This window comes from Bos grunniens, chromosome 26 (assembly GCF_055505025.1).
Source record: "Bos grunniens cultivar Pamir isolate PY7600 chromosome 26, Bosgru_T2T1.0, whole genome shotgun sequence".
Classification (NCBI taxonomy): domain Eukaryota; kingdom Metazoa; phylum Chordata; class Mammalia; order Artiodactyla; family Bovidae; genus Bos; species Bos grunniens.
This window is the reverse complement of record NC_141190.1, coordinates 10,702,489-10,718,783: the sequence shown is the minus strand read 5'-3', so window position 1 is coordinate 10,718,783 and position 16,295 is coordinate 10,702,489. Positions and strand designations below refer to the sequence as shown.

Sequence of the window (16,295 nt, the reverse complement as noted above, 5' to 3'; positions counted from 1 at the left end):
GAACCAGAGATCAAATTGCCAACATCTGCTGGATCATTGAAAAAGCAAGACAGTTCCAGAAAAACATCTCTTTCTGCTTTATTGACTATGCCAAAGCCTTTGACTGTGTGGATCACAATAAATTGTGGAAAATTCTGAAAGAGATGGGACTACCAGACCACCTCACCTGCCTCTTGAGAAATCTGTATGCAGGTCAGGAAGCAACAGTTAGAACTGGACATGGAACCGCAGACTGGTTCCAAATAGGAAAAGGAGTTCGTCAAGGCTGTATATTGTCACCCTGTTTATTTAACTTCTATGTAGAGTACATCATGAGAAATGCTGGACTAGAAGAAACACAAGCTGGAATCAAGATTGCCGGGAGAAATATCAATAACCTCAGATATGCAGATGACACCACCCTTATGGCAGAAAGTGAAGAGGAACTCAAAAGCCTCTTGATGGAAATGAAAGTGGAGAGTGAAAAAGTTGGCTTAAAGCTCAACATTCAGAAAATGAAGATCATGGCATCTGGTCCCATCACATCATGGGAAATAGATGGGGAAACAGTGGAAACAGTGTCAGACTTTATTTTTCTGGGCTCCAAAATCACTACAGATGGTGACTGCAGCCATGAAATTAAAAGAGGCTTACTTCTTGGAAGGAAAGTTACGACCAACCTAGATAGCATATTCAAAAGCAGAGACATCACTTTGCCAACAAAGGTCCGTCTAGTCAAGGCTATGGTTTTTCCTGTGGTCATGTATGGATGTGAGAGTTGGACTGTGAAGAAGGCTGAGCGCTGAAGAATTGCTGCTTTTGAAGTGTGGTGTTGGAGAAGACTCCTTAGACTCCCATGGACTACAAGGAGATCCAACCAGTCCATTCTGAAGGAGATCAGCCCTAGGATTTCTTTGGAAGGAATGATGCTAAAGCTGAAACTCCAGTACTTTGGCCACCTCACGTGAAGAGTTGGCTCATTGGAAAAGACTCTGATGCTGGGAGGGATTGGGGGCAGGAGGAGAAGGGGACGACAGAGGATGAGATGGCTGGATGGCATCACTGACTCGATGGACATGAGTCTGAGTGAACTCTGGGAGTTGGTGATGGACAAGAAGGCCTGGCGTGCTGGGATTCATGGGGTCGCAAAGAGTCAGACACGACTGAGCGACTGATCTGATCTGGTCTGATCATGGATCATGCATTAATTATATTAAACTCTCTGGCAGAGAGAAGACGTTCAACAGATAGTTGTTTAAAATGAATACAGAAATCCTCACAATGCTCTGAGGTTGAAATATAGATCCATATTTACTGTATACCTTGCTATTTTACCAACCTGTTATACATAGTTGACTTGTTTATAGTTTATTTCAGCTATAATTTAATATCTTTGATGAGGTTTTGCATACACTGTTATTATGAGCAACCCATCTAAAAGCTACTTAAGGTGGATTACCTAAGCAGACAGTCCTCATCTATATTTTAATTTGTTTCCCTAAGTGACTGCAGCCATGAAATTAACAGACGCTTACTCCTTGGAAGGAAAGTTATGACCAACCTAGATAGCATATTTAAAAGCAGAGACATTACTTTGCCAACAAAGGTTCATCTAGTCAAGGCTATGGTTATTCCAGTGGTCATGTATGGATGTGAGAGTTGGACTGTGAAGAAGGTTGAGTGCCAAAGAATTGATGCTTTTGAAGTGTGGTGTTGGAGAAGACTGCTGAGAGTCCCATGGACTGCAAGGAGATCCAACCAGTCCATGCTGAAGGAGGTCAGCCCTGGGATTTCTTTGGAAGGAATGATGCTAAAGCTGAAACTCCAGTACTTTGGCCACCTCATGTGAAGAGTTGATTCATTGGAAAAGACTCTGATGCTGGGAGGGATTGGGGGAAGAGGAGAAGGGGACAACAGAGGATGAGATGGCTGGATGGCATCACTGACTCGATGGACATGAGTCTGAGTGAACTCCGGGAGTTGGTGATGGACAGGGAGGCCTGGCGTGCTACGATTCATGGGGTCGCAAAGAGTGGGACAAGACTGAGCAACTGATCTGAATCTGATCTGAAGTGCTATTTTCAAAATAGGAAATTTTCAATATAGGAAATTCTAGAGTGGCATCCTCCTTGTATGCTTTAAATAATTTTTCCTGTTTTGTTTAGATTATACATGGCTTTTGTGATCTGACTTCTTTGAGTGGGGCTGCAAAAATGACCAGCTGAGACACAGCAAAGTAAAAAGTTTTGCATGTGAAAGCACAAATCCTTTCCTGTGTCTTCCATTATTTTCCATTCTTTACTTTTTTCTTGCCTCTATTCCTTCTCCTCCCTTCTAACATCTACTTAGCTACTTCTACCTTCTTTCACACTAGAAGAGAAAACTCCCATTGAAATGGCATTTTTCCCTTACTAGATGTCTATGTAGAGCCTAGTAACTCAGATATCCAGTAATAATCTGAGTAATACTTTATAAAATCCTAAGCATCACCTTGTTCCATTTCCCCTCTTAGATAACTCTAGAAATATTTAATTTGAAAATGCAACAGAGCTGTGTAATTAACTTTGTGCAGAAGAGTATTTGAACTAGAATATGTGGTTTTCAGCTCTGACAATGCCAATCACATATCCTTTATTAAAGTGCTCAACCTTTATGAACTTCAATATCCTCATTTGGAAAATGATAGGGATTAAACTAGGTAATGCTTAGTATCTTTTTTTTTTCTTTTTTTTTAAATTTTATTTTATTTTTAAACTTTACATAATTGTATCTTTTAATTTAAGATTATCTTGATTTTTAAAAATATGAATTGCATCATATCTAATAAGTTTTAGATCACAACACAGTTCAGATATATTGGTCTTCCTGTGAGTTATACACAGAATATGAATACATACTTGTAACCCCAAAATAAATTAGACCAAATTTTGGAAGGGGATGTGAGCAACAATATGATGGTGCAAAGTAAGATGTATGTATGAGGCACAACTCAGGGAGGGTCTCTACTCAAGGCATCTGGGCAGTAGAGCCTAGGGATGGTGCTAAATATCCCAGAATGCCCAGGACAATAAAAAGAAATCTGTCCCAAAATGTCAACAATATTGAGGGTAAGAAATCCTTTACCTCCCAACTTCCTGAACTCGGGTTGCCAGTTGCTTCCTAACCTACTTGTGTTTTTTTCTCCCTAGAAAGGGAAAGTGAACTGACCTCAAGTCAACTCACAGTCTATTTTGCCCTTTCATGGAGTGTAACAGTCAAAAGAGCAAGTGATAGCCCCACTGCACAAATGAAGAGACTAAGCTTTAGCAACAGAAGATGATAGAAAACAATCTACTCAATCTCCAAGCGTGCCGAAGAGGCATCAGTAGTCAACCCCAGGACTGTCTCTTGGCAACACTCATGATTCAAGGCTCATTGTCTACCTGGAGTTTAGAAGAAACCTGAATGGGAGGATTGGAAGAGAAGTTTCTCCTCTCTGAGTTCACGGTCTCTCAAGAGTTTCTAGATACATTTCCAAGGGAAAAAATAATTTTAAAGCATTTTTTTCAATTAAAAATGACCAATGAAAAGTTTGTTGATGCTAATATATTTTGAAAGTCAACATTACAGAAAGAAGCATTGCATTTCAAACAGTACAGAAATCATGTAAGCGAGAAGAAACTATTTTGGAAAAAGTAAATGAAAAATTCTCTAAATCCAGAACTACTTTTTGTCTTCGGCCATCAAAGAAACAATTTCATTGTAAACTTCTTGAGGTGCATCCATTGCCCAGATAAAGTCCAAGTGATTGTAATTTGGAATTTCCTTGTGGTAAATGAGATTAGAGAGTTTTGAAAGCAGAAGGTCAACATCCTGAGGGTCAGCCAACAGGTCATTGTCAGCACTCCATACTGCAATTGGGACATTCATGGCTGTTAAATTGTAGATGGGAGGTGTGGGCTAAAACACAAGAGGAAAAGAATCAGAATTTTCATAAGTAAATTCACTTTAAACTCAATATCTTATTCAGTGGGTAAATCAGATATCACTTAAAAATTGAGATAATTTATAAATAACATTATATTTGTTGCAGGTGCACAGCAATGATTCCACACGTCTACACTGTGAAATGATGACAACAAAAAATCTAGTTAACATCTAACACCGTGTGTGGTTTTATAAAGATATATATATATATATATATATAATTATATATACTATATACATATATAGAGAGAGAGAGAGAGAGAGTGGGAGAGAGAGAAAGAGAGAGAACTTTTAAGATTTACTGTCTTGGCAAGTTTCAAACGTACAGTGCAATATTAGTAACTGTAGTCTCCACACTGTAATTGCATCTCCAGGTCTTACTCATTTTATGACTGGAAGTTCATACCTTTTGACCACCTTCATCCATTTTGCCCATGTCTCTAGCAACCACCAATCTGTTTTTTGTATCTATTAATTCCAGATTTTTCATGTTTTAGATTCCACGTTTAAGTGAGATAATATAATATTTATCTGTGTATGAATAACTTATTTCATTTAGCATAATATTGTCAAGGTCCATCGTTGTTACAAGTGGCATGACTCAGTTTCATAATTAAATCTTAAGAATTTAAAGGCTCTAAAGGTATAAGCTTCTCAAAATGGGCTGAGTCATTTATGTTTACTTTGTCTGACTTCCTAGTATAGTCATTGGAAAGGTAGTCAGTTTGTTAAATGAGTTGTATTTTAAATACTTGCCTGATTTTTACTAAATATAGGTTCAAATTCTTAGAAAATCTATCAGTAGCCCCATTTCCTGTTTTGACAAAAATCACCATTCGCACAGATTTTAAAGGCAGACCAATGGGACAAGAAAATCACTACTAATTTTCCCACTGTTCACAGAGAATTTTGTTAGTTTTTAAAGATGATATTCTCAAGAATTCTGATTTAATACATTAAAATTTCTTTACCCTTATGTCATAGCCAATTCACAAAGAAATGTTTTATTATATGTATTTTTCATAATATTTTAATACTTTATTATGCTCCTTTATATGTTGGACAGAAGGGAAAAGTGTGGAGAATGCCCATGAGAATAAATCCACTTTTCTTCACTCATATGCCAATGTTAGAAGTGTTTTCCAGGACCAGCTTCTGGATCTTAAATCATCATCATTTCCCCAGTTAGCTGACACCATCCTGAGTTGTGTTTGGCTTGGTTGCAGGGAGCATGGTGTTGGGAGTGGGTGTTTCACCTGCTTCCCCGCCCAGGATGGAGTCTCTGGTTACTAGTGTTAAGAGCCCAGGACAAAGACAGCATCTGAGGTGCTGCTGGTTTCCGATTCTTCCCCAGAGCCTTCACGCTCTAGTGTCTGTGCTCATTCAGCTGCCCTCAAAGTACCACACAACTGCAGTAAGAAACTTCCAGAACTTATCACCCCTGGTGGCTTTAGACAGACTTCTGAGGTCTGGACAACAACTTGACTTTGGAAAATACATGTAAAGTTATTGCAATTTCATCTTTAACCTTTTATATCTTTGTCTTTCAAAATGTGAATAACTACTAAAGATGCTTACCTGATGATAATGCATTAGGTTCTGATATGGGGCTCCCCAGTCAAAAGCTTGGAATTTCCCAGACTTAACAGCCTAATGGAGAGAAATTAAAAACACTAAGAAATTTTAAAAAGTTACTTGGCTGTGTGGATAATAACATACCAACATTTCCAAGTAGTTTACTTTTAATTTAAATATTATTTATTTTTTTCTCATTCCAAGAATGAAGACTATTAATCCTAGAGAACAATTTATTCAAGTTTAAATGCAGCTCTCCTTTAAATAATTTTTCTTGCCACTCAAGTCGTGAAAACCATTTATTTCTTGCTACCCAAAACTCCCATAGGTGCTTTTATAGGATTTTCATTCACATGGATTGATAATTTCACCTGGTAGTCCCAGGCCAGAAAAATTCCCTGCTAGGAACCTTTGAGAGACTATTTTAAGACTTTGCTTTAGGTAAATTGGTGATGGTTGAGGCCCACAATAGTTTTAACAGCTTGAAATGATACCTGTCTCCAGTGGAGGGTGTTTTGAACAGAAGTTCCTGCTGGATTATGTGCTATATACACATCTAAGCGACTCTAGAAAGCAAGCACATAAGCACACACACACACTTAGATATACGTTCAGTTTCTTGAAAACACCTAAGACTTAAATTTTTCTGATCCATATCAAGTTTTACCAGCAGCATTACTGGCAGGATATGAGCAAAAGAGTTGTACATCACTTTATGACTTGCAAACTCTGATTATATGGGCTAATTTCAAGGATGTATAGCTAAACTAAACAATTTTGAGTGAGAAGAGTTGTCAATGTATAATATAAAACATGAAAAATACGATATACTTTGAGCTAGATTGTTTTGTTCTATGATCTACATATGTTGGGGCTTCCCGGGTGGCGCTAATGGTAAAGAATCTGCCTGTCAGTGCAGGAGACACAAGACACAGATTCAATCCCTGGGTGAGGAAGATCCCCTGGGGTACAAAGTGGCAACCCACTCCAGTATTCTTGCCTGGGAGATTCTATGGACAGAGGAACCTGGTTGGCTACAGTCCATGGGACTGCAAAGAATCAGACATGTCTGAGCACAGTACATACTTTACATATGTTAGCTCACTTAATCTTCACAATGACTCATTTCATGGATAAGGAATCAAAATGAAGGAGTTCAAGTGTGTTGCAAAGGTAGGATCTGAATTATGCTTTTAACCTGAATCCATATTTTTAACTTCTTTGCAATACTGCATTATGTTTTTAAGCATCCACTTGGTGCAAAGCAAATGAAATAGAAGGTAAAGAGTATGGACAAGATCTTACATAAAGAGTTGCTCTGAAAGAAGTTTTGGAAAGTTTATAGGGTTGACTATCGGCATTAAAATATTTTAAATAATATTCATCTAACATCTAGACGTATTTTTCCTACAGAGGAACTTGACAACGTGGTTCCATACCTCACCTCACAGAATTTAAATGTCACAACGATTTTCAGGTGATCAGAAGTGAGTGGCTAGTTTTCTGTTTTTATTTTTTCTACAAGCTGTTTACTTCAGAGCACAATGAGGTTATGGAAGGGCCCTGGAGGCAACAAAACTAGGAGCCATGACTTGTGACTTCTCTTGGGCTTATCTGCATATTGGACAGAATTTTGAAGTGACTCCTGGTTCTAATAAAGTACCATTCCTAAGTGATGATAAGACAAGGAATTAAGAGTGTTGCTCAAAATAATCAGAATAGAAATTTCAGGGCATACAAACCATGTTGAAGTTTTTATTGTCAACTCCAGTAATGGCAAACAAGGCATTCTTACAAAGGACATCCAGTGTCTCACGGGAGCACATTTCAACACCAAGAAATTGTTCCAAAAAAGTGTGTGGGTAGAACATTTTGTCACCAAATATAATCTGAAAAATAAAAGCATCATTACAGATTTGCAAATAACAAGCTGCAGAAAAGACTTCTTAATTTGTATAGTTTACTGACAGAATATACATTATAATGTCTGTTTCAGTATTTCTATATATTGTCTTAGGAAGTTTAAATACTTTCTCTCACTGAATCCCAATGATAAAGATGTGGAATGGGCAGGGCAGATATGAATACTAGGTATTTTTTGTTGCATTGAGAACTGTACTGGCTGATGAAAATTGTAATGTGTAAAGAGGTACAGTCTAGTTAGGGTAATAGGAGCTATGGGATTAAATCATAAAACAACACTGTAGAATATCAAAAGTAAGTTCCAAGATGTGTGGTTTCAGCAATAAATGACAAAAAATCAGCAGGGAAAAGGATGACTTCAAGCCATATTTTCATGAAAACATTAAAAAGACAAAGAGGTTTGGTAGCTTAATAATTGAAAGGACTCACCCTCATTATTCTTGAGGAAGGTTGACACTTGGTTACCCCCATTTTATTTTATTCATTTTTTATTGAAGTATAGTTGACTTACAATATAATATTAGTTTCACTTATACAACTTAGTGACTCCATATTTTCAAAATTACACACAAAGTTTCAAAATTATACACATGCAAAGCTATTATAAAGTATTGACCGTTTTCTCTTTGCTGGACATTTTATCCATGTGACTTATTTATTTATTACTGGTAGTTTGTACTCTGTCATCCCCATTTTATACAGGAGAACAGAAAGCTAATAAATAGTCAGGATCTGGTCTAGTGAGAACTGGATTGCAGAATCCTGATCCAAGCCTCAAGGTTCAGACTTAATGTCTAATACTATCTTTTTTTAAACCCCTCTCTACACTGCCTGTCAGAAATTCTGAATACAAGTAAAAAATAAACATGTTCTGAATCTGTGCAGCCTGTAAATATATTCAGGGTCATCACACAATTTTACATTTTGAGTAAAAGTTTTACAAATATAGTTGCAGGTAAAAATCTTTTAGGTTTTAGACACCTGTGTTAGTTTAGTGAGAAAAAAATGAACAGCACACACCTGAGTGAAAATAAAAAATGAACAGCACACAACCATAGAAGACAATGGCAGCATTAAATTTTGTAGCCTGAGACAAACTGTTCTCCTAATGGAATGTACGTGTGTGTGTGTGTGTGTGTGTGTGTGTGTGTTGGTTTCAGTGGGTGGGAGAAGTTGGTGATTAAACTTTGGATAAAGGAAAGATTATTAAATCCCTAACATATATGCCTACATAATATCTACAGTTTATTGAAATCTATTCTACTGCCCTATGAAAGCCCTATTTAAAGAGTAAAGACCTCTTAGGAATAAGACTTGGAAAGCCAAGGGTATTTGATGAGGGCTCTCCAAGTTCTTGCTTTACTTCACCACTATCTTACCCTTTCTCTCCTTTTCCTTTCCCTTCCCTTTCTTTCCTGTTCTTCCTCTTCCCACTTTTCATGGACTAGGTAGTATTTTATTAATAAAATACTAGGAAGTATTTTATTTGATTCTTTTGTGTTGCTTTTAGCTCCTCTTCCCCATGCTGAGGGTGGAAACATAGCCTTGAAGACTTGTGTGGATACTTGGTAAAGAAACATCCATGAAGGAGCAAAAACACTCCCAGGTGTTGCTAGCACACAAAGAAATGGAGAATTAAAAAAAGTGGGGATCTCTTAAACTATAATGGGGATTCGAACATGGTGAGTGCTATTCAAAATATAATATAAACACATTCGTTTCCATTCTTGGATATAAACATGATTGTCCACCAGATTTTTTTCTCTTTCTATCACTTTGAAATCCACAAACAATTCAATATCTTAGATCCGGGTAAAGGGAAACACATACCTTGAAGAGGAAGTGAGGAATAAGTGCAAGTTTGTTAAACAGGCTCTTGGTGTACTTCACTGTGGCAACTGGGGCTAATGCATAGAAGACTTTGATTTTTTCAGCCAATGTGGGATTGGTAGAAAAGGCGATAAAACCTGAAACAGAACAAGGAATATGTGTAAAGGTAGGGATGTGTGTGTGTGTGTGAGCTTTACAAGTAGGACATCATTACTTTGGACTTACTAAGGGACAACCTGAAATCAACAAAATGGTCAGATTTTAGTATATTTTATTTTCGTAGAGTCTCTGGGGACATGAGGTTTGCTATTGTTGTTTAGTTGCTAACTCGTGTCTGACTCTTGCGACCCCATATACTGGGGCCCAGCAGGCTCCTCTGTCCATGGGATTTCCCTAGCAAGAATACTGGAGTGGGCTGCCATTTCCTTCTCCATGGGATTTTCCCAACCCAGGGATCTAACTCACCTCTCCCATTTGGCAGGCAGATTTTTTACCACTGAGCTACCTGGGAAGCCCTGGACATGAGGTTAGAACTTTCAAAAGTTACATTTAACTCCTTTATCTGACTTTTGAAAACAAGCCAACTTTAGAATAATCACGTGGTAATAAAAGTATTATAACTTATATTACAACAGGTTTGGTTCAGTTTAAATTTATCTCATCTCATAAAAATGAGATAATTAACATTTAACATGAATAAGGTATATAAGTGGAAAGGTTAAAGCACAAATTTGAACTGTTGTTGAAACAGAGTTTGAAACTTAGTTCTGTGGTTTATTAGCTTTGTGACCTTGGAAAAGAGACCTAAATTCTAAAAGTTTTAGTTTCCTCATCTAAAAATAGGTATAATAATGAATACTTCCTTAGGTTGTTTAGGAAATAATTAAGTTGAATCGTGTAAAATATTTACCAGGAACTAGTCACATAGTAATGCCTAATAAATGAGTGGCTGAGATAATTCCAATATTTGTATACAATATTTTCAGCCCCTATCTACTTTTAATTGTTTTCATGAACAGTACCATATAAATAGACTGGGTTCTAATCAAACAATTATTAACTTAAATTCTTTACAGTTGAATTTCATAGGACAATCTCTCCTTACTGTTAATAATGGCATGTTGACTAGACTTAAGAGCAGCTTGAAACAAAACTTTTCAGATTTGTGCAAAACTTAAATAAAGCAAAAAAAAAAAAAAAAAACTTTTCAGGTTTATGCAACTCAGAAATACCAGCCTGACCCCACTGGAAGAAGAACATTCTTTCCAATAGCACTGTGTTGATTAAGGAGTTCTTTATCTGGCTTCCTAACTCTGAAGATAAGAGCCAGCAGGTCACCCAGAGCACGCAGGAATCATTCACAAGGAGAGTCAGTCTCCTCCTGCTAGAGTATTAGTAGCAGCATTACTGACACTGAGTGGGAGTCAGTAGGTCCATATAGGGTCGGACAGGTAATTTCTCAAAACAAGCTTAATCCCATTGTAGATGCAGTTCCATCAAGGATACTTCACTAAACTTCATGTACACAGCAGATTGACTGGTAGATATAAAATAGAAGGCGGAAACAACTTCCTGAAATTTATGAGTATGGTGACACAATGACAAACTGTCGACTGGTGAGTAAGAAGAATGGAAATGTTCAAAATTTAAATAGTCAAACGACCAGTAGCTTGGAGTGATTTTCTTTCAGGACAAGCGGTTCTATTTACCTCAATAAATCTTAAGGACATTTCTGCATTTCAGCTAAGTGCAATAATTGTATAACCCTGTATCATTGAGAAAAGGTTAAGTTTGTTCAACATGTTCTGTAATAAAGCATAGGAGTCAGTCATAAGCACCCCTCTGACGCTCCCCAATCTGACTCCATGATTTATTTTTCTCTTCATAGAAAATGCTACCATTATCTAGCATCGTATGTATTTACTTATCATTTTCTCTGCCTCCACCTGCTAGAGTATTCGTAGTAAAAAGACAGAGATTTTAAACTATTTACTTTTTTGCTGTAACCTTAGGATATCTTATATGAGACCCATAAATAGGATTGACTGAATGAAATAAACTGAGACCAGAGACCATGTGGTACAAAGTTTCAGAGCATTGGTTTGGATGTCAGATTTCTGGACCTGGCATCTGAGCTACCCTACTTATAATAACTATGTTATCTTACACAAACTATTTCTTCACCCACTATTTGCTTGCCTATTTTTGGGCTCCAAAATCACTGCAGATGTTGATTGCAGCCATGAAATTAAAAGACGCTTACTCCTTGGAAGGAAAGTTATGACCAACCTAGATAGCATATTCAAAACAGAGATATTACTTTGCCAACAAAGGTCCATCTAGTCAAGGCTATGGTTATTCCAGTGGTCATGTATGGATGTGAGAATTGGACTGTGAAGAAAGCTGAGCGCCGAAGAATTGATGTGGTATTGGAGAAGACTCTTGAGAGTCCCTTGGACTGCAAGGAGATCCAACCAGTGCATCCTAAAGGAGATCAGTCCTGGGTGTTCATTGGAAGGACTGATGGTGAGGCTGAAACTCCAATACTTTGGCCACCTCATGCGAAGAGTTAACTCGTTGGAAAAGATCCTGATGCTGGGAGGGATCGGAGGCAGGAGGAGAAGGGGATGACAGAGAATGAGATGGCTGGATGGCATCACTGACTCGATGGACATGGGTTTGAGTGAACTCCGGGAGTTGGTGATGGACAGGGAGGCCTGGCGTGCTGCGATTCATGGGGTCACAGAGAGTCGGACAAGACTGAGTGACTGAACTGAACTGAACTGATACATACAATGGGAATAATAATGGTCTTATATCAGTGGGCTGTTGTAGGCATTGCATTATATAATGAATGGAAAGCAATTAGCAAGCATGAAGACCAACATAACTGCACGACCACTGGTAAAGGATCTATACGAACTACACTATTTGCTAATTGCTTTTACCTACCAATGGTGGTGCCTTGGGAATGGCCAACATAGTGTAGCTTCTTCTGTCCTGTTCTCCTTAAGATGAAATCAATTGTAGATGGAAGGTCATATTCAGCCATTTCATCAAAGCTGTAAAAAAGACAAAATAAACTAAATACACATCTTTGTTATAATTTCTGTAAGTCAAACCTATTTAAGCTAAAGCTTCCTTTGAAAAATAGAAAACTGGATGCTCTAAATATTGCTGCTTATAGACTATTTGAGTGTCAGGGCTCTTTGGGGGTGACTTCTTTAAAGAGCTGACATTATTTCTAAAGCACAGCATGGTAGCTGCAATTTGATCCAATGTGAAACACCATAGTATTTGTAGTTGGGGACTACTTCCATCCCTGAGTCTGACTGTCAGATTTAATAATGATTTAATAATACACTAAATAATTGTATTTAGTGTTCCACTACCGTGAAATATGAATAATTTCTCTATTTTATTCTTTACAAGTCATCCAGAATAATTTTTTGAAAATGAGAACAGGCTATGCCCCTCCCTGTTAAAACTTTCCAGAGGCTTCTTACACTTAGAACGAGCTCCAAGGCCCTCATGGTGACCTACACTGCCCACCCTGATCCGGGCTTGTCAGCATCTCTAGTCTCCTCTTCTCTTGGTCTTCCTCATCCTCACTACGCTTGGGACAGATGAGCTTCCTTTCAGTTCCTAGAATTTTTAGAGCGCTTTTGTTTCTCAGTTCCATCAACCAACTTCTCTTCTGTTCTCCACTTCCACTAGTAATTCCCAGAAGTAAGGCACCAGAAGGCCAGTAAGAGAAAATCTTTGATAATCTCTCCATGGTGTCTGAATTTCATTGTCTCCCCCTCCATTTCATTATTGCTGATGAGAGATGTTGTCCATGAACCCCAGCTGGGTTTAAATCCATGTGGATGTTCCTTTAGAAATAGCTGAGGGTAACAAATTTCCTTGCTTACTCATTTTGCTCAATCCTTGTGGAAAAGCAGATTCAGGGAATCTTGTAATAGTGGGCACTGGGATCACAGTTAGAAGGAAAACGACCCTTGGAATGAGGTGTATGAAAAATCTAAGATAGATTAGCATCAAAGGACTTCCTTCTCCTCCTACTTAAAGTGTGATTTGTTAAGATACGACTGGATTGAAAGCAGCGAATACTGATGATTTTTAACTCAATGTTTATTTTTAATTCTCCCTTTCTTTACCTGAAAGCCCAGAATTCCGGGGAGTCTGGTGAATAGTATAAATGTTCCTGGGCCCAGGTGTTTCCTCTGCTGTTCCCCAGCCACACGTCATAACCAGCATCTGCCAGGAGGAAGCCCAGGCTGTTCTTGGGCAGGTTGGAAATCCAGTTTGTGGCTGATCCAAGAAGACCATGCTGCAGAAACACAACAGGTCTCTGACCTAAAGAAGAAAATTATTCAAACCTTTATAAACTCACTCCTTATTCTTAGATAAACATGAATATAGGAAGACTATAATTAAATAAGTTTGCTTGGTGAGGTGAATATTTTTTAAATTGTTATCTTAATTGCCGTGATATTTTCTCAGATGACAAAATATGTGCACCTGTATACTTTAAATTGGGCGCAGTTGGTTGCATGCCAGTTAAACTCAAAAAGCTATTGAAAAATTATATTATAAAGAAATTCAGCATACTGTTAATTAAGTGGATTTGTTATTCAGGGACTCTGAGTTCCCACCCAGCACAACAAACTAAAATTGTGGGCCAGTGTGCTTCACATCATAGAAGCCAATGTAAATCTGGTGTCACTCAGACCCTCAGCTTAATCTCAGAAGTTCAAGGTGGTTCAAGGATTTTTTTTCCCTGTGAATAACTTAATCTCATGTTTTAGAATTAGAATAAATTTGACTGGAACATATTTGATTCAAGATTCGAGACACTCATCTTTCCCCTCATTCCAGTCCCCCCAAGCTTCCCTGGTGACTCAGTGGTAAAGAATCTGCCTGCCAACACAGGAGGTGTGGGTTAAGTCCCTGGGTTGGGAAGAGCCCCCGGAGAAGGAAGTGGCAACACACATCAGTATTGTTGCCAGGATACTCCGTGGACAGAGGACCCAGGCAGGCTACAGTCCATGGGGTTGCAAAAGAGTGGAGCACAACTTAGTGAGTGAACAACAGCCAGTCCTACCTAAATGATTAGCATTATTCTTTCCATGAGGAATCCGATAGACCTGAAGGATATAACCATCCGCAGTTATAACTTTATGCATCTCACTTGGGTAGCCCCAGTAGGAAATCATCTGACTCTGAATGGAGGAAAAAAACAAAAATTAGCTTCATGAGTTTACTGGGCCATTTTTATGATTCTTATCATAAAACTTCTTATTGATTGTTAACATATATTATGTAAAGAAATATTTCAAACTTTATAATAAAATATATTTTAAAAGAATTAATGAGAGCAAATAGCATTAATATCTTTGGAAGTGTTTTTAAAATATTAGTGATATGAATAACTTACAACATTCATACTGGCTTCAGGGTTCTTAGCAATTTTTCCAAGGAAACAAAATGCATTTCCAGACATGTGGATGAAACACACTGTTACAAGTAGCCACCACATTTTCAACCTACTAGGGGAAAAAAGTTATTACATTATGTGGTAAATACTACTATATAACATGAAGTCATGATATTGAGCTGCCTTGCTCTTTTATTCACATATTTTTCACTTATTACCTTCTCTGTCATATCGTTCTCCTGTTTCTCATCACTTTGTCAATTAGAAGACTTTTATAACACTTCTGCTATTCTGGTAATTTATTCAATTATGTACATGATTCTAGTTCTCCAAAGGACCTTATATCAACCTACCCTTGTAGATATTTGCTATTTACCATCAGTTATGGTTTGAGTTGGTCTCCCACTGACACCCCCAAAATAGATATATTGAAGTCCTCAATATCTCTGAATGTCACTGCATTTGGAAGTAGAGTTATTACAGATGAAATTTAAGTTAAGATGAGGCCATCCAGGAGTAGGGTGAACCCTTGATCCCATATGAATGGTCTTCTTCTAAGAAGACGGCCATGTGAAGGCAGAGAGAATGGAAGCCAAGGGGCAAAAGAGATTACTGGCAAACTACCAAAACCTAAGAAGAGACATTGAAAGATTTCTTTATATGTTCCAGAAGGAGCATAGCCCTTCAAACACCTTGGTTTTAGATTCACAGATTCCACAAATGTAAGATAATAATTTTCTGCTATTTTAAGCAACCCGCTTGTAGTACTTTGCTCCAGCAGCCCTAAGAAAATGATACGCCATCTGTCAGAAAAGGGAGAGAAAGCTAACACTCAGAATGGTTGTCTTTCTTGAAACTGTAAATAAAACAAGGAAGTCTGTCTCTTTTGTATGTGAAAACTTGCTTTAATCCCCTCAAAATGGCAGACCAAATGTTACTCAAACATTGACAATACAGATAAATTTTTATATTATTGTTTTAAAATATCTGGATTCAAAGATGACCTACTTAATAGCTCTTTTGTTCACCCACTGTATCTCACATGATAAATATGACAATCAATAACCACTGCTCTATTTTTAACTTTAGGTGTTCTGATTCCTCTCCATTCCTATTACAAAGATCACCATCAACTCTTCCCCTTTCCTAATGAATACTTTTCCCAAGGGATGCCTGCACTAACATACCCCTGCTCCCACCCCTACCTTGCAAATGCTCCATTGTGTTCCATTTGCAACCATGTAATTTTTTCAGTTTCAGACTTAACATTTTCCCCTAGGCTGTGTTCAAATACATCATAGCCAAATATGGCTGTAGGTTTCCACAGCTGCAGTCTTCTGCTCTAAACTTGACATGATCATTTGACCAAAAAAAAAAATAAAAAAAGTGGCCCAAGGAAAACATGAAGGAAGGGCATGTTCTCTGCCTTCAAGGAACTTACAACCTAGTGATAGTTCAGTGGTACCAACTCTTTCTACTTGCTCTCTTGCCTGTACTGCCCATGCATTTCTCAGTCCCTTTCACTTCAGGTCAACTCAGGGCTTGCTTGCTTGCTCTTAAAATCCTATAGGTAAACTAAGGC

At 37.8% G+C, this 16,295-nt stretch overlaps 1 protein-coding gene across 1 annotated transcript; it reads right to left on the bottom strand.

Moving 5' to 3' along the window:
* Positions 1-3,681: 3,681 nt before the first annotated feature.
* LIPF (lipase F, gastric type) lies at positions 3,682-14,815 on the bottom strand. Its single transcript, XM_086379315.1, has 9 exons — positions 14,714-14,815; positions 14,381-14,498; positions 13,434-13,632; positions 12,226-12,335; positions 9,274-9,410; positions 7,263-7,409; positions 6,015-6,086; positions 5,524-5,595; positions 3,682-3,918 (listed from the first exon to the last, which is right to left on the bottom strand). The coding sequence occupies exons 1-9, from the start codon at positions 14,813-14,815 to the stop codon at positions 3,682-3,684; spliced, it is 1,194 nt and encodes a 397-aa protein (XP_086235441.1).
* Between the last annotated feature and the right edge of the window lie 1,480 nt (positions 14,816-16,295).